The following is a 19235-nucleotide window of genomic DNA, read 5'->3' on the forward strand; positions in this document are numbered from 1 at the left end:
ATAACTTAGGGCATTATTAGTATGAATAAATAAAATAAGATATAAATAGAATTAATCTTGAAATTAAAGAGATGTGGCAATGATATTATAATTATATTTTATTTTAATTATTGGTATCGAAAGAAATAAAAAAAATAATACAATTAAATTATTTTTACTAAACAATTATTTTAATTAAAAATTCAAAATAAAACTTGATAAAACATATTATTATTGTTTTTGTTAAAATAATAAAAATAATTATTATTATTAATGCTCTATTAATTAATTATTTTAATATTAACATTATCAATAACTATATTATTATTTTATTTGATAAAATAACTATCATTCAATAAAATATTATAATATATTTTTATATATTAATATTAATATTATTAATTTAATAATTTATTTATTTTAATTATTAATATTAACGTCATTATTAAATTATCATCATTGTATTTTTATAATGAATACAGGTATATATTATTTTATTATTTTTTATATAAATATTATTTATCATCATAAAAATAAAATACTTAAAAATAATAATCATAATATATATTGTTTATTATTATCGATTATATGTTATCGTTGTTGTTGTTGTTATCATTATGATTTTGATGGATATATAGATTTAAATGAATGAAACTAAATAAAGTAAATTTTGTAAAATAGGTAATAACTGAGAGTGAAAATTATTATTTCTACCTAAAATGGATGGGATGACCATTTCCATGAATATGAGAATAGTCATTCACATTAGAATAAGCATTCTCATTCCATTTTTTATTTTTTTTTCCCGAATATGAGTATAACGAATGAGATGAGAATGTCATTGTCTCCTACCAAGCATGTCCTTGTACTTATTTATTTATTTATTTATTTATTGTTTTGTAAGTTCCTAGAAACAAAAATCTAAAACTGAAGTCGTAACTGATCGAAATTGTGTTGAACTGGAATCGAAATCATACAGTCATATTTAGTTTTAAGGTTTGAAGTATACATTAATTATAACGTAAAACTACGTACTTAAATTGTATTAGTTATACTTAGACCCTATTTCTTTATCGTAGAAAAATAAAATGATTATATTCATAATATCTTATAGTATAATCATTAAATAATAAATTATCCTAATTATAAGATGCAGTAATATTTCTTTAGTTTTAAAATAAAGATAAAACAAATTTTGGTTCAGAGCATTTAAAACCGTAACAAAAAACAAAATATGTCAATTCGTAGGATTCAATTCAATTCAATTCCACGATCCACTGGAATTGATACCTTTGACCTCCTATTTAATGGGGAATTATAGTTAGGAAAACACACTGTGTGAGACGATCTCATGAGTTATATTTTGTGAGATAGATCTCTTATTTGGGTCATCCATAAAAAAATAATACTTTTATACTAAGAATATTACTTTTTATTGTAAATATCGGTAAGATTGACCCGTCTCACGAATAAATATTCGTGAGACCGTCTCACAAGAGACCTACTCTCATAACTATATCTGTTCATGAATTTTCAAGTTGACCCGAACAATATTGTTTGTAGACTACTATGCATATGAATAGATAACGACTACAAATTTTATCATCATTCAAAAAAAAAAAATCATCGGTTAATTACATTGATTCATATGTGAATTCAGCTTGGGTTTATGTAATATTCAACTAGTTTCATTATATTAGATTTATGATCCATGAATTATGTGTGTATAGAATGAATCACCTTATTTATATATTAATGGACCCACTCACTTATTATAATTTGATCCATGTGTACTCTGATAGAAAAGAATTGGACTTATTGAAACCACAGGAGCCCATGAATAGTTCGAGTCTGTAAAATAATAATTGCAAAAGCAATAAGTGAATTTTGACTATATTTTTTAATTTTGAAATGGTTAGGCCAACAATACCTTTTCACAATACACGAATGGAACTTAGCATATAACAGTTAATAATATGGAAAATATTATATGTGATTTAAAAAGTACATTTAAAATCAAAAAATTATCGCTACACTTTATTTGGAAAAACTATTTCAAAAGTTCATTTAAGTTATTTTGTAATTTCAGATGCATTTGGTAACCTAACATGTAAACTACATGTAACATAACCATAATAATATTGGGTGAAATTAATCAATTAATTATTTAAGACAATAATCTTAAAAAAAATCACCTCAATAAAAGAAATGAAAAACCTCATGCATCATTCTATTTATTTTAAGCTAAGATCAGTTTTAGGGTACAAATTAGTTGGAGCTATGCATGAGACAAGTAGAAGCAACTGTTTCCTTATGATATTCAAGATCACTTTGCTAAATTACTGAATTCTTTCATCAACCAAGATATAAATTTCACATTCTACATACATATAACATTTATATCGAAAACGAATGGACGAATACGCTGGACGGTTTAGAGACCACAACTCACCTAGCTAGGTCATGTAACTTACACAAGATTGATCATTTCCAAAACTTTTGTTTAGTAAAAATTAAAAGATATGTATGAATTCATTTACTCCCTACATATTCTGTGATAGTATGTAATGTAGTACACACTTATTCTTCTGGGCAAAAACTTAGTCCAGTCTCCCAACTCCTGTTTGCAAGATTTGTACTCAATGCAGCAACTGACATTAAATACATTATATATATGTGTGTGTCTATATATATATATATATATATATATAAAATATATCATGCGCTAGCTGTTGCTAATTTTTATTTTTACCGGTAAAAGGTAGGCCACATTTTCCCCCATCATGATTAGTTCACAGCATCATCACTTTCAATTATATATAGCTCATCTATTGCGATGGTTAATTCGTACCGGTGTAAGATTTCCTAATTCAATTCAAGAAACCATTATGCAAAGAAACCCTTCATGAAACTGGGGCAGATTGTAAAAATCTTCAAATTTGAAATCCCAAATCTATTTATTTTGAGTCTGTGTTGCTGGAAACCAAAAACCTTTCAATTATTCCTATATAAACATACAATTATCTTACTCCAACGTCCTCTAGGTCCAGCACGAACTTGAAAATAATACGAGATTATCATATTAGAAAAGACTGATATCATGGAAGAGAGCGAAAAGGGTACGGAATGTTCAGGGAGTTGCGCGACTTGCAGATCATCTTTGACGGAGAAATGCGGTAGATTTGCGAAGAAGCAGAGGGCGAAATTCTACATTTTCCGACGTTGCATAGCGATGCTCGTCTGTTGGCGTGAGAGGAATGAGCATTGAAGATCGAGGAGGACCTAGCTAGGCAGCATTCTACGTTAATTTTTTTTTATTGAAGATTGATGTGTTCAACATAGAGTAAGTACGCACGTATTTTGATCCATACAAAATGTAATAATTTTTATTATATATTATCCTTTAGTTGAGTTAATTGAGTTTCAAGAATCATATGCGACGAATATTAATTCTGGGAATTTTATGTATTTTTTTAAAGAAAAACATATATACGAGGTTAGGAAAAAAAAATTAGGTTGTGTTTGGATTGTATGTTAATTAATCAAGAATATTATAAATTTCAAATCTATGATTTTTAAATAATTAAAAAAATTGGAAGAAATTCAATTAGGTGTACTCATTATCACTTCAAAATCTTTTTATTAGTAATTACGGATAGATTTCAAATTATCCAATACAGTTGTCATTTGAAAAATCCAAGTCTAAAATCATTCATCGACTTAAATCTCCCTCCATCTAAATCATATACGCCTTTGGAGGAGAGGATTTGAAATGATTGGATTTCAAATTCTTAAATCCACAATAAATGATTGAGATAAAATGTTGCACGTATATTTCAAATTCTTCATTTATATACTTTTGTCGTCATTATTTTAAACATTTGAATTATATATAATCAACCACATGTCGTGTCAAATCAATAAATATTCTCTCTAAAAAATCGATAAATTTTCAAATATTTTGATTCAAATCATACAATTTCTAAATAAAGTACCATTGTGACAGATATTTGTATTTTTGAATTGTTATTTATTTATTTATTTATTTTGAATAGTGAAAAAGGGATTAAATAATTTAGGGCGTAAGAACATATGAGGAGGTTATCTTGAATAACCTTTTTATGATTGAATATGTCTTTTGTGATACGATCTCACTAATATTTATCTGTGAGACGGGTCAATCCTATCGATATTCATAATAAAAAGTAATATTCTTAGCATAAAAAGTAATATTTTTCCATAAATGACCCAAATAAGAGATCCATCTAACTAAACTCGACATGTGAGACCGTCTTACACAAGTTTTTGCCTTTATGATTTTAATTAATTTGCATGACGGTTATTTTTAAATGCTATAAGACAATTTTCAAAAACTTTTGCCAAATATTTTCAGATAGCTTTTAATCTGTTAATCATATTATTTATCTGTTTATTTTTTTTTTTTGAAATCTATTTTAAATAGCTTATAATAAGTTTAACCAAGTACATATACTCTTATTTACAAGCGTGAATTAACAAAATATTAAGTACACACATCCATCACATGTTAAAAATTTGTCAGAGAATATTAGTGAAAAAACGGTAGTGTCGTTACTAATATTAACGTCGAACAAGTAATAAGTAAAAAATTTGGATAATAAAGACGTAAAAATTGGGACAACGTTAATGTGAAATCTTTTTCACTCCAAATGACAAACTGGGGATCGTAGTACGTACTTAGAGAAAATACATGAATTGCATGGGCGCAGGCCGACAACAAGAATCCTTAGAAAAAAGCGCGCCAGTTGGTAACACGACTTCTTCAACGTTCACGAAATCGCTATTGTATGCAGCTGCCAGCTCCCCCGACCCCGCAACCCACACTCGTGCGGCCCCTTCTCCTTAACTTTTGCAGGTCCTTCGCGTTTAGTTTGACTTCCTTCCCTCACACAACTGGATTTTAGGTAATAAGGTTTCATGATAGACGCGTTTTTTTACGAAGAAATTTGATAGAAACGTTTCATTGAAATTATAGTGATTGAAATTCAACTGGTACATCTTTTGGTGCGAATGATAAATGAATTTCATGTACTTTTTTCATCCATTAACATTTTGATTTTAGTTCTACAAAATTAATAGATTTCTAAATCTATTATGCATGTTATTTATATATATATATATATATTAATATTATACACACGAACCAAAACAGACGGTGCCTGAAGAGTTCGTTATGCGCTCCCTTTAATCATCAGCTTCCTTGTGTGTGTGTGTAGACTTTTAATCCCCACGAGAAGTTAGCTCAAATTGGAAATAGGATTATTGAAAAATGGTAGTGGCGTAAAATAAAATAATGGGTCCGGATAAATTTTGAATATTGAAGGGAGTAACACGTGCAACTCTGACAAATCCTGTAAACAAATAGATATAGGTGCTGTCTCGTCTCCTCCAAAATATCAAAGTATTTGCCAGCTTTTCTAACCCTCCCACGAGGATATGTCAAGTGTGGGGACAATCCAAATTTGATATTTCATCAGACCGCGTGTGTACCAATTATATGTGTAGCTTCTTATAACTCGTACCAAATATAAGTATCTCTTCCCATTTGAAATGAAGACATCTCGACTTTTGAGTCCACGATAACATTTTGTGAATACATTTCTGGGAGTGCTTAAGTAACTTTATAATAAATTTAAATTGTATTTAGATTGATGGATTTCAATTCATGATTTCAAATGTATTCAAATATAATTTTGTTGTTCAGTGAAGTAAGACTATAAAATTCAGATTCATCTATTATATGTGTATATATAATTTCAAGTTAATTAGGATATATTTCATTTCAAGAATCGGTATAATTCATTGATTTCAAATGTATTCAAATATATTTTTGTTGTTTAAATGAAGTAATAACATAAACTTCATATTCATCTCTTATATGTGTATATATGATTTCAAGTTAACTAAGATATATTTCATTTCGGGAAGCAGTTTGATTCTATCTCTATTCCTTCCGTTTGAAGAAAGGAAGGATCCCAAAGAATTGATTTTTCTTTTAATTGTTAAATCTCTCTTTCACTGAGTAAAAAATTCTCTTTTTTCTTCCGTTCATACGTAATTCATACACTTCATTACAAATATGCAGTAAGGTATGATTTCTCGTGATTCAGCCAACAGAAAAGAAATTCCATCAATACGAGATCGTCTCTCTAATTTGATGAAGAATGTGTTCTTCATTAAAAAAAAAAAAAGGAAGTAGAACCAATAAAAATTTCTTTTTCGATTCATCTATGGCTTCATTCAATAATTGTTTTTGATCCAATTTGTTTGAATCAATAGAAAAATAAAATCATTCATGATACACCAGATCCGGCTCGGTTATTGATAGACTAAATAAATATGTCATTTCTTAAAATCTCTCTTCTGATTCAAAATCGCGGTGTGATGTGTATCATTCCATGCTCCGGTCATGGAATAGATGGAAACTATAATGGATATTCATAGTTTTCAAATTGATCTCTTCGAATGCAATCTTATAGACTAAATCTCATGTAAATTTGTCACCGTTCTTCCCGCACAAAATGTTGTAAAAAAAATTCCAACGGCCCAAGTTACTTACAAAATGTTAAGATCCAGTACTGTCTAACTAGACTTGGTCTTTTTTAGCAATATTCGTTTGTATAAGCTTACAGTCCTAGCTACATCCTAACAATCTAAATTTACGTTATATAATACAATGTAAAATATTTCATGAGTTGATATATATGGACTCGAATTTTCGCATAACACATGGATCGAGAGACAGCGAATGGGATATGGATCGAGAGAGTGAATATTAGTCTACATCCTTGTGCTATCCTCCTCGCTTCTCACTTTTACTTTAATTTCTTTTTTCCCCTCTTCTACGGTTGAAAGCAGCTAAAAATTTAAACTGACAAAACAATTGATATAAATTAATCTCGTATGATTCTAAAAAAATTGTACAAATTCCATCCTAAATGCTTATATTTTACCTCTATTTATACTTGTTTTTTTAAATTTCTTTTACACATTTGATCACTGAAAAAAAAAACATCATCACTTTATCATATCAAAACTATTTATTCATTCTTCTTCGTTAATCAAATGAGCATATTTAAATCAAAAAAAAAAAAACATCATGCTTGTAGTCATTATTTAGTTGGTACAAATAAACTTTTAATCCAATAGCCTAATGAAGAACATAACCATATTTGAGTTATTAAAAGTTGGTGATTAAAAAAGAATAAATTGTACACAGATACAAAAAATTGCATGTGGTTTGAGAAACTCCAACGACAGCAAATTAATGGCTTGATCTCATCTGGGAACACATGAAGGCAATATATTTCATTAAAATCTCTCATGAGATAGCATGAACTTAGATTAGGCTAAAAAAACATTATACAGAAGTCATATATATATATATATATATATATATATATATATATAGACACACACACGAATAATTCTAAAAATAAAATTATTTTCTTGCTAGATTTGATACATGTATAACTTGAGAATTCTGAAACGGCTCTTTTTCATTGTCTTTATGGGGAAATTATGGAGGAGGCCGGAAGATGAGATAGAGAAGGAAGAAGAACCAAATACAATCCCAGCTATATTACAGGCTAAACCTAAGTCCAAGCTTCTCGCCTCGTCACGCTGTCGAAAAAGGAATCAAGCTCGGGGGGGTGGAAGTAGCCATTCTCTGGCGGAGCCCGTCTCTTTCGTGCCTCCATATTCTTCTTCCTTGGTGGCGGTGGACACACCTGCGCCGCCTGTATTTGGCACTCCTGGTTCCTCGGAGTCTTGCAGCACTCTGGTTCCTCCAGCTCCATTTTCACAGCCCCAAATTAAAGAACCCTCCTGATATGATCCTTTATACATATACAGCTACCACTTTTTTATCCTAGAAACCATTCAGCAGACTCGTAATGAACCTTTAATTGATGGGTTCACGAAGAATCTTGTGCAATCTATTAAAGTTTTCTGTTAGATATCTAGCTTCGGGTAAGGACTAAGGAATATAGAGCATATATTATAGAATATAAATATAATACGGATGAAGGTGGCGGCAGTTGAGAATTAATTCGTGCCTGCTGTTTCAGCTGACGTGGAGCATGCGCCAGCGCCGTTTATCTGAATTAGGGCGGCGCGTGGAAGTGTTTAGGGTGGCTTTTAATATGAATTCTCGGATTCTTTGGGGGTTTGCTTCGGTTTCCGCGATGCCATGGGAATTTGGAAAGCGTACGTACGAATAACAGAATGGAGTTTAATGGGGGAAGGAGAAAAGCTGTGAAGGTACGTATATGTACTACTACTACTGGTAAATAAATTAATCCAGGATTTGAAATAAATTAGGCTTCTCGGGATCTCGTGTGTATATGTCAAACCTGTTCAATTTACCACTCTCTACCATATTATCTTATCAAATCACACATCTCGAGAGTTATTCACTTTAATTAATTTCTAGAAATATATCATTTTTCTTCAAATGGGAGAGTTCGAGATATGTGTAAGACCTTCCTTCAAAGATATTTCAGAAAATACAAAAATTCGTGTGAGACGGTCTCATGGTTCGTATTTTGTGAGACGAATATCTTATTTGAGTCATCCATGAAAAAGTATTACTTTTTATGCTAAGAGTATTATTTTTTATTGTGAATATCAGTAGGATTAACCCGTCTCACAGATAAAGATTCGTGAGACCGTCTCACAAGATACATACTCTTTAGAAAATATAATTTTTTAGAGCAAATTACTTGAGTTTGGCATGCAATTTCTTTCTTTTTGAATTTTTCATTATATTAAAAAAAAAAATCAAAACCTTGTTTTTGGACGGGCTAAGTCATAGCTGAGTACTAACTGTGAATATTACAGTAAATGGACAGCTGTGGCTACCACCAACTTGGGAATTATGATTTTAATCCACATATTTTTGCATAAAACTGGTTTGTTTGCTTGCACGGGCAATGAACGGCCCGGATCACTCCACATGAGTGATCAGGGCCCACCTCCTTGTAAAAAAAAAAAAATTGGCTCGAAAAAATCCGAGTCGTTGGATCGACCTCTGCAGGCAGTGCCCGCAGGGGTAGGGTCGACCGAACCCATAAAACGCTTTTGATTTCATATATTTAATTTTAACAATTTTGGTCCCTAAACTTCAAAACAAGTGACATAGTCCTTCCCGCTATCTTTAACCACAAAGTTATAGGCAAAGACTAAATTTGTCATACTATTAAATTTTATTATAGAGAAAAGTGTTACATGTCAATTTTAGAAGTTGAAAATAAAATTATTATTTATAAGGATAAACATGACAAATAAAATTCACATTTATAATATAAATATATTGTCTTATTTTATTACTATATATATGCACAATTTTGTAGTTATGAAAATTTAACATAGGAAAAAAATATAATAAATTTTAAGAGAAATAATCTAATATAATTATTATTTTAAAAAATTAATTGAGTCGTATGGATATTCACTCTTTTAATTATAAATAAATTTGAATAATGTCAATTCATTTGTGTAACTTAATTTTTTTAAAAAAAAATCATAAATATAATTATAAAAATAACAAGATAAATAAACTAATAATACAGAATTATTTTCTAATATAATTTTTGTCGTAATGTTTGTAGTCCTTTAATATTTTAATGCAATACTTTAGTCATTTTTTAAAAAAATTACCTAATTAGTTGTTGCCATTAACTTCAGGCGATATCTTTTAAATTTTAGAGACAAATCACTATGTTAAAATGTTATTCGGAAACAAAAATGTTTTGTGCAACTCAGTTATTTTTTAGTGGGTCTTCTATGAGATGATATCTCATATTTATTTATGTAAAACGGGTTGACTCGATCTATATTTACAGTGAAAAATGATACTATTTAGTATACAAAATAATATTTTTGCATGGTTCAGATCGGATACGATATATGCCTCACAAAATTGACCGTGAGACGGCTTACATGAGTTTTTGTGATTATTTTTACTACAAAAGTGATGTCAAATTTTGATTATATTTAATTTAAAATAATATGTTACAAAAATTGATAATGATAAATTCAAATCATTCCTACAATTTTTGTAATTATTTTACCATGTTAAAATTTGTATGTATATTATATTAAAATACACATTAGTAAATAAATTCAAATCATAAATGTAAGTTTATTTATCATATTATTCTCACTGATATTATTTTTAGCTTTAGTCTCTAAATTTTTAAAAATATGATGTATTCTAGCTGTTAATTTTATGATTACAACTAATGGTACAAATTCAATATATAATATATTTTAAAGTACAGAAGTAAAAATATTAAGTTAAAATATTTAATGACAACGTCGTTTTAGTATAACAGCACGACAGCGAAAATCAACATTCACCAGCGTGCGAATTGCTTCGGGGGATGATATTATCCAGCGTCAATTATTACAACCACCGGCGTCGAATTATTTTAAATCTTTACTGAACGCTGGCAATCAAGAAATACAAAAATACAAGCGGTAATCTTGAGCCTTCACGGAGGCCACCGAAAATCCCGGCAGCTGGCTGCACAAAAATGGCGGTAATTTCGACTATCAACTGTAAACATTATCACGAACTCTTCCACTTCAACAACCCTGATTCCAAACTTAATCCTTCCCAATTATCGGCACTGTTTCAGAAGCACCATTCTTCAGTTAATGTACTTTTTTTAACTCCTAATTGCTTCGTATTTCATTTAATTTACATACTCATTTGTCGATTTTACTACTATTTTTCCAGTCATTTAATTGGTTACTTTCTACGGGTTTTTCTTCTCCATTTTTTGGTAGTGGAAAGAGCGACGTCGTTTTGGGGTCGTTAGTTGTTCAGGCGAGGATTCGGGTCAGACCGGTGCACAAGGTAAGCTCGAGTGATAATTTCATTGAGTTATGTACGTGTCTTGAAATCATTGCATATTTTTTTAGTGAAATTCATTTGGTTTTTGTGTCATGTTTCAGATGATGAAAAGGTTAGTGTAGGCGTTAAAGCAGCATTGTCTATGCTACGGTTCTACAAACGTGAGTTCTTCCTAATTCAACGTCTAATGATTTAACAATGTAGATAAATTTATCAATAACTTAATAAAGTTCCATTATCTGACGGCAATAACATGAAATGAAATATAATCGGGAACCTGAGCTTGAGTGATCGAGTAGAGAAGTTGGTAGAATCAAGTGTTACAGTTTATTTTCCGTGTGTTTAACTTGGTGAAAAACTGAAAAACAACTGACTGTATCGCAGTCAACACTTTTCATTAGTTAATCTTGTTGGGCGTGTTTTAATGGTGATTGCAACAGGGGAAATCTCGCCGTTGTTGCCAAATAGATGTCGGTATGTTCCGACATGTAGTGAGTCTTCGATGATTGCTTACAAGAAGTATGGAGTTGCAAAGGGGACCCTGTTGACTGCCTGGCGCCTTTGTCGTTGCAATGCTCTTGGTATTTATTACCCTTTTTCCGATTTGTTGTCTCATATACAGAAGTACAAATCGTTCATGTATTATTTTGAAGATGCTCCCTGAGTTCTGCTGTAAGCCAACTGTTTCAAAAACTGAGCAGTGCAAATAATTGGGTGTTTTGAATCCTTGTGTACACACAAGTGATTGGTTCTGTGACAAGCTTTTACAATTGAAAACCATTCATTCTCAGCTATTTTGAAAATTATGTGCTCTATTATCATAAAATAAGACTAAAATATGTTAGTTTTTGAATTTGATAGGTGGATCCGGCTTTGATCCCCCTAGATGGTTTGATGAGACAACTCCACCCGAGCAGTGAATTACTTTGATTGGGAACGATACGGTAAATAAATGCTTATTTTGCATTCGAAATATGTAATTGCCGGAATATGGGATAAACAATAATTTATTGGGCATAAAGCCAGGATCTTTTAGGATAAACATCATCATTCTTCTGTCTTATGTTCCTAATTTTTTAATTGTTATAGAAGTTTCTCGGATTCTATTATTGTTTGGAAGTTTCGTATTTGAAGATTTTAATGTCCTTGAGAACAAAAGTTGAGCAAGTTCTTGAGTTATGATTGGGCAGTGGTTTATCTGCTGCTACTGCTGTGGAAAGTATGCAGAAATAATACTGCCACCAAAGCATCAAATCATGCAAGGGAACTTGGAATCTGGTTCAAGAAACTTCACAACTTTATGGCCCTAAATATTGTTTTGGACCGAGTCTTGGTAAAATGAACGAATAATAGGATCTCTTAGAAGTTTATCGTGGGTAACTCTAAAATAATATCTGCCAAAGTACAGAAAGCTAGATCTGGTCGAGTGAAACATGGAATTCAGGAATTGTAATGATTCTCCCTGAAATAACGCGTGGATGTGCATGAAAATTCTTTGGCTGCCTAGTTTTGTTCCATATGGTGATTACTGGGTTGTCTATCCATCTATGGTTGAAGCATTTTTAGGTTAATTATCAGGTGCCATCTCTTTATGATTCTTAAAAGTCTTGTCCTAGAATTTTCCTTTTTCTTTTGATATGATGTCGTGTAAGTGGATGCCGTTTTACTTATTACAGCTACGGGTATATCAAAATATTCAGTAGTTTGTGGGCCCTCTCAACATCTGAAAAATTTCTTTTCGAACAATTTACGATCCTCGAGCAGCCAAAGTTTTTTTTTTTTTGCTTTAGCACTGAAATGAGCTAGGAGTTGTTACCCCATTCATGTTTCCAAAAAATATTAACTAGGACTTGCAAAACTCGACAATGAACCTAGAAATTTCTTGCTTTCTCCATGATTATTCAAGTACTCAAACTCAAAATAATACTCCACGCACAAATGAGTTATGAAGCAGATATGAGAACTTTTGGTTTCGTGAACTAAAGTTTATCTTAATTTATTGTATAGGGGCTGATATTGTGTCTTTCAATTCTTGGAAAGGTGCCTTCGAACATTATTCAGATAAAGTAGACAGTTGTTTATTGACAGTAAGAGCTGTTTACACCAGTTTCGATTAATCTTTTTGGAATCCAGTCTTTCTGCTATTCTGTATGTCCGCCTTGTGGCTCCTCTATATATTGTTTGAATTTGTATCTTTGATGTTGTAATGAAGCTCTCTGTTTAGTATTAAGTTGTGGTTTTATGAACCAAACAGCGCAAGAAGGATAGTTCAGAATATTCCTTAACTTTAGATATTATGATGCAGTATGAATTGGAATGGAGTTTCCTAGTTGGCGTGTCGCTTACATCATTCAGGGTCATATTACCTCATCTGATGCGATAAGCTTTGTTAAGTGGTTCCAAATGCTCTTTGTTCATACAGCCTCGGCTTTCTTTTCATTTTTGAGAGTCGCCGGCCATCTAGTCATTATCTCGGTTCTTGTAGTATACCTGCTGTTTAGATATTGATATAATGTTGCTGTCGATGCCATGAAATCATCCATGACCCCCGTAGTCTTGACTTATATTTATATCATAATAACGATGTCAATAATTCTTGGAGTCCCTGTAATCCAATTTGGAGACTTTTTTATGCAGCTGCAGAATATGATGCAGCAGCAGAATGGAGCCGCAATTTCATCCAATCACCATTAATGGAGGTATAATTATGATCCACTCCAAGTATATGTTAGTGCAAGTATTTAGTAGAATATGATAGTGGTTAAGTTGTAAGCCATTATTTTTAGAAAATTATTTTTATCGTGTTTCCTCGTGCGTATTTTGTGGGTTGTAACCATTCAGTAAAACCATTTGGTCGAAGCAACCCAAATAAAATAACTTTTCTTCTAAACATTTGGTCAAGAAGCATGAATTGATACATCAAGAAATAAGGAGTATTTGCAACCTCCAAGCAAAAGTGAAAATCTCATCTACTAATGTGGAATTAGACATTCATCAATTTTTTTTAAAAAAATTAAAATATTATCAGCCCGTCGATCAATGGGTTTTAGATCCGAAAACCGTAACTGGCTCACATATGGACAGTTATGATCACAATTTCAGTCAAACTCGTTGACCCGCTTAACCTACCCGTAGAGCATGGGCCGAGCCCGATTCGGGTTGGAGCCAAATCGGAACCATGGTCATGTCTACTTGAGATGACGAACATGGGAGTGTTTACTTGTAAAAAAATAAATTTTCTTAAATCCAATACTGATTAATAATTGGATTTTGGCATTATTTTTAGTCATTAACGAGTAAGAATAAATAATTTATGGTCGGTATAAATGGAAGAAACCAAAAAAAAAACCTAATATATCATTCCTTTATAATCTATTGTAGTTAAAATGCAAAATCGTGATTTTTCTTTTGATCACAATTCTAATCTCTCTCTACACAATCATGTCTTGATGTTAGTGTTGGGATTGTGGGAACAATTTATTGTGTTCACACATATCTATGTGGCAGGTCTAGTAACGCAACAATCGGAACATGATATTTAATATTTTAATGATATTCAATATATTATAAGGTTTATTAAAAGTTTCACCAGGACTAAGTCCACAAGTGAATAAAGGATTCCATGTACTTTAATAATCATTTATTAATTGCATAGTAGTGTACCATCATTTAAAGCCTTTGGAATTTTTTAACCACAAAATATATATATATATATATATAAAAACCCCGAGTGCAGGTGAGTTTAAATGCTTTCTTGATACTGCAAATATTAGTATTTTTCACAGTTAGATTCGATGTAAAGAACATGTTCGGTGCATTAACGTTGTCAAGTAGGGGCATTGGTTTTTGTGTCATTATTACTGTACTCAACTATAAGTCTTCCAAGTAATCTTTTGTGATGAACACTGACATTTTATCTTCTTTCAAGGCCCCCACAGGCCACAAGTCGAGATCTCATTTAATTTATTTATGTACTTTTCAATTAAACAAATGGATTTTCCACGGTCCTATTTCGACTTAAGTAATAAATTATCTTTTCACAAAATTACAATTTGGACACCTTTGCCTAATTGGGAGAATCCTGTAATTTTTAAATGCATTCCGCAATCCTTCAAAAATTGACATAAAACTTGCTTTATTTACCTGATCAGTTCTAAAAACTTCATATAAATAGATGTAAAACGTCTTATGTTTTTTTTCTAATCAATGCTAAAATAATCTTCTATTGATTCACCATTTGGTAAAAATGGACCAAGTTATCTATTGATTAAAAGTAGACGATTTGCCCTCTTGGTCCACCGCACTTTTGCGGAATTTGTGATAAGATTCTTTGGCTGAAAATTTGTGGGCAATAAACTCTTACAAAGAGCAGAAACTTTGTTCCAAAATTTCCTTCATATCTGAAACAGCTCGAGAAAAGTCATATTCATAACAAAAAATGCGACGAAATTGAAACAGAAGATCCGAACAAGAACTAGACTGTTCTTATTTTTTGTTAGAAAAATTCCATTGCAGCAAGAATGCAGATAACAAAAAGTATACAATGGGGCGAAGAGGGGCATACATCTATGCTTGAGATGATAGACAAACATTTTCATTCAACACAGCGAAAACCTTTTAGGTAAACCAGACTGCCGGACAACTCGTTAATTCCTTTGCATCAGAATGAAAAGGCAACATCAGCATAAAGAGGAGATGCTACATTAGAGTTTGTATTGGAACAAGTGAGAAGAGATGCATATTTTACCTTGAAACATTGGGTTGGGGTCGCAAAATCTTGTATATCATGGATAAACTTATTTCTCAAATAGGTTTCCAGCATGAAATGGCATAGATTATCCGCCCTTTCCAGCCCATTAACATCCAATGGCCATCTTCATCTATTACAAAATCTTTGTGGTAACACGTCCTCACCTTATATATCGCCCCTTTCATGATCTCCCTTTCGAAAGGGATGTGGATGAAACCTGCCCTAAGATCACGTACTTGCCACTGTTTATAAGTTTCTGGCCTTTCAACTCTCTCCCAGCCTTCGCAAGCTATGACATTCAATGCTTCTTTCCCAAATATATCTTTCTCAATCAGCAGTCTTTCTTGTTTCTCCCGAGGTATGTTTGATTCCAGCATGTCGAATAGTGCAGAGAAGTGGAACAAAACTTCCCGAAACCTGGTGACAAAGAATGGCGTGCTATATGCTCCATTGAGTACACCATGGATGAATAAAGAGGGATTGATTTTCCTAATCAGGTTAAGAACCGCTGTTCTTGAACTTTCTGCAACCACCGACTCATCAAGTAAGTTCCTGCCTCGATACAAGCAGGTGACAACCACAAATTCGTCCTTGCAAATCATGAGATCCTCCATTCTGATTGTTTCCCACTTTTGGGCTATAGCATTGTACTCAAAAGGAAGGTTAAATTTCTCGGCATAGTGGGCCAATCGGCGCCCTGTTTCCTGAATTCTTTCCGCAGGTCTGAAGCCAGGTTGCGGAAAGTCTATTCCAGTAATCCGAACCTTAGGTGGACCACCTTTTCGCGCGGCAATACGCTGAATAAAAGTAGGCCACTGGAAGCCGTAAAGGATACCGAAATCTATAACATGAACTCTCATTGCCTTTTCTGATTTTGTGATTATTGTCTTGTTCGAGGCAAAATTAGTTATCTTCCTGAATGGAGATGATGCAAGATAAGTATAGTAAGCTTTCAAGTAATCGGCAGCAGTTGTTCTTCTATTAACAAGGGCTTTATGTATCTGGCTACCAGTGCCAGCCAAACGTGCTTCTAGGCCATCGGCAAAATAGTGAGCCAATCTCTGATTCCCGTCACCGAAAGGAGACGAATGCTGCCTGATCTGTTTAAGAAGTTCGTTGGCATTCCGATGATCGTCAGCAGCAACAGCTTGGGCACAATTTATCAGAAGGGTTCTCAAATCAATAATTTGTTTTTTCAAGCTCTGTTTCTTGCCACGGCTCTTCCCACCACTCGATCCCTTTTGTTTCCCATTGCATTGCATACCTTTACTTGCTGCGCATTGCAGGTCAGCCCGGTAAGCTGCAAAATTCTTTCCATGCTCCCCCAAGGAAATAAGCAAGACGTTATCAAATTCCTCCATAGGCACATCAGACTCTCTATAAATAGCAGGAAGCTTGCTATTTCTCTCTTCTTCAAAATCAATATCGAAATTATGACCATTTTTCTTACCCTTTGATCGAGAAGGTGAGCATTCTCCCACCTCATCTTTCTTCCCCACCTCAATTACCCCTTTGACAGATTCTTCTATAGAATTTTGAGCTAAAAAACCATTCACATCCACACTGATTAACAATCTATTTTCACCAGGAAGGAACTTGTTTGCTTCTTCCACCCCCTTCTTGAATTTCCATACATATTGACTTTCACCATGTGTTTCACGCATCTGCAGAGGACTTATAGCCGAGTCCGAGGAAACATCCACGACATTGTATAAGCTATTTGACACAGTAACAGACGAGTTGGGAGTATGATTGGTGGTATGACATCCTGCGACTGAAGTTTCTCTATATAAAGGACCCTTGATCCACCTCGGATCGACTACATCAATTAGGTAACCATTGTCATTACTCTCTCTATGCGATAAATTATGGGGATTTACGTAACGATAACCATCTGGGATCTTACTAAATTGATTAAACAAAGCTGGTTCCGGCTGAGGAGAAGGTGGATATTTCTTACCAAGTACATCATAGAATGACTTTTCTTGTGCTTGAAGATCCAACGACTCTTGAAGCATATGTGTCTTGTCCTCCATGTCTTCTTCCATGAGCATCTGATCTATATACCTCAAAACCACATTGGAAAAGTCACAATCGTCTTGATATTCATCCTCCGTTTCCACGCAAGAACTAGAGATGGTACCATTTGAAATGGGCTGGTTCGCCACCAAACCTACCTCTCCAATATTATGTTCTTGAAAGCAACTTTGAAACCCCTGTCCATCAAATAGCTTCTGATCTGAATTACTAATATCTGACCTACTCTCATTTACTAGTTTCCAATTGGATAACTCGCCCATGGATTGATTCCTCAATTGAAATCCATTCTCGGGATTCTAGAGTCGTGAAAACCTAGATCCATTTCAATCTACTTTACCAAGAAAATGTATGTTCTGTAACATAAATACTCAAACTTCCAATATTTCCTCTGCAACTTGTAGCACTCAACCTTACATGAAAAATGCACTACTCACATATTTAACAGCAGTTTCAACCCCGAAAAATCATCAAGATTGAATCTTTGAACATGCTATAGATGCAAAAAATACATGCTACAAAACAGTCATCGGTACATTTTCCACAGAATCGATCATTTTTTATCCAATTTATTGCTCAGAAAGGACATAATTTCTTTCTGGGCAGCCTCATGAAAGCCCAAGAAACTGACTCAGCATGGAACAAACTAATAAAAACATACGCATGTCAATTAGTGTACCTCAGGAAAAGGGAAACTCTAGAGGAAAAGCGTAGAAAGATTCTTTAGTCTTTAGAGGAGGAGAGATTTAGGACTAGAATAGAAACAGTGCTCCGAAGTGTGCATATTATAAAGAGAGCACTACTTTTTTAAGATAATAAGCAACCTGAAGAAATTCATGAACGTGACGTGGGAGAAATCTGAACCGTTGACATATTTTGACCTGGTTAGCCGGTTTTTTATAGTTGCCTTGCGTTTGATCATTTGAATTTATATCTCATGAAATATAATAACTTAAGGCCGTTTATTTGAGATTTGATGTAATAAAAAGAAGTGAGATTATTAAAATTTAAGTTGGAAGTAGAATAATAATAGATAAATAATAATTTGTTTGGTATTTCCCCATTAAATTTATGATAATCTGATATATTAAAATTTTACTTTGTTAATCGTTGAAAACGTATATAATTTTATTCGTAGACATTTGATTGATATATGATAAAAAAAAATTAATATACACATACATTATAATTACAACCAGACATTTGATTGAACAAAACGAACCCATCTTATGATTATCAAATGACTTGAGACTCCATATTTTTTTTATATAACCATCCAGAACATGAATTTATTTACAAGTCTTTAGAGTAACTATTTTGATATCTAAAACTACGTCATTTCTTTAATTTTATGTTAAAATAAAACTTCGATACAAAATTTAATGTGAAAAATTTATTGCGATATAATTATATTTTGGCAAAAATTTGTGTGAAACGTTCTCACGGATCGTATTTTGTGAGACAGATATCTTATATGGGCCATCCATGAAAAAGTATTACTTTTTATGCTAAGAGTATTACCTTTTATTGTGAATATCGGTAGGATTGACTCATCTCACAGATAAAGAT

General features: G+C 32.4%; 2 protein-coding genes across 6 annotated transcripts; one reads left to right on the forward strand and one right to left on the reverse strand.

Moving 5' to 3' along the window:
- Positions 1-10379: 10379 nt before the first annotated feature.
- LOC142545751 (UPF0161 protein At3g09310-like) lies at positions 10380-13756 on the forward strand. 3 transcript variants are annotated; one of them, XM_075653108.1, is made up of 6 exons: positions 10380-10676; positions 10813-10882; positions 10981-11040; positions 11320-11460; positions 11741-11823; positions 13517-13756. In XM_075653108.1, the coding sequence occupies exons 1-5, from the start codon at positions 10557-10559 to the stop codon at positions 11797-11799; spliced, it is 450 nt and encodes a 149-aa protein (XP_075509223.1). In that variant the 5' UTR covers positions 10380-10556; the 3' UTR covers positions 11800-11823; positions 13517-13756. The 3 variants fall into 3 exon arrangements, with proteins under 3 accessions (XP_075509223.1, XP_075509221.1, XP_075509224.1); XM_075653106.1 differs by having other exon boundaries at positions 10381-10682; positions 13517-13754; XM_075653109.1 differs by having other exon boundaries at positions 10382-10562.
- A 1701-nt stretch (positions 13757-15457) lies between these two features.
- On the reverse strand, positions 15458-18450 carry LOC142545752 (scarecrow-like protein 9). Of its 3 annotated transcripts, none has more exons than XR_012820356.1 (2): positions 15627-18450; positions 15458-15532 (listed from the first exon to the last, which is right to left on the reverse strand). XR_012820356.1 is itself a non-coding variant. In XM_075653111.1 (2 exons), the coding sequence occupies exon 2, from the start codon at positions 17927-17929 to the stop codon at positions 15683-15685; it is 2247 nt and encodes a 748-aa protein (XP_075509226.1). In that variant the 5' UTR covers positions 17930-17965; positions 18346-18447; the 3' UTR covers positions 15458-15682. The 3 variants fall into 3 exon arrangements, 2 of the variants coding, with proteins under 2 accessions (XP_075509226.1, XP_075509225.1); XM_075653111.1 differs by having other exon boundaries at positions 15458-17965; positions 18346-18447; XM_075653110.1 differs by having other exon boundaries at positions 15458-18078; positions 18346-18442.
- Between the last annotated feature and the right edge of the window lie 785 nt (positions 18451-19235).

Source organism: Primulina tabacum, chromosome 5 (genome assembly GCF_025594145.1).
Source record: "Primulina tabacum isolate GXHZ01 chromosome 5, ASM2559414v2, whole genome shotgun sequence".
Lineage (NCBI taxonomy): Eukaryota > Viridiplantae > Streptophyta > Magnoliopsida > Lamiales > Gesneriaceae > Primulina > Primulina tabacum.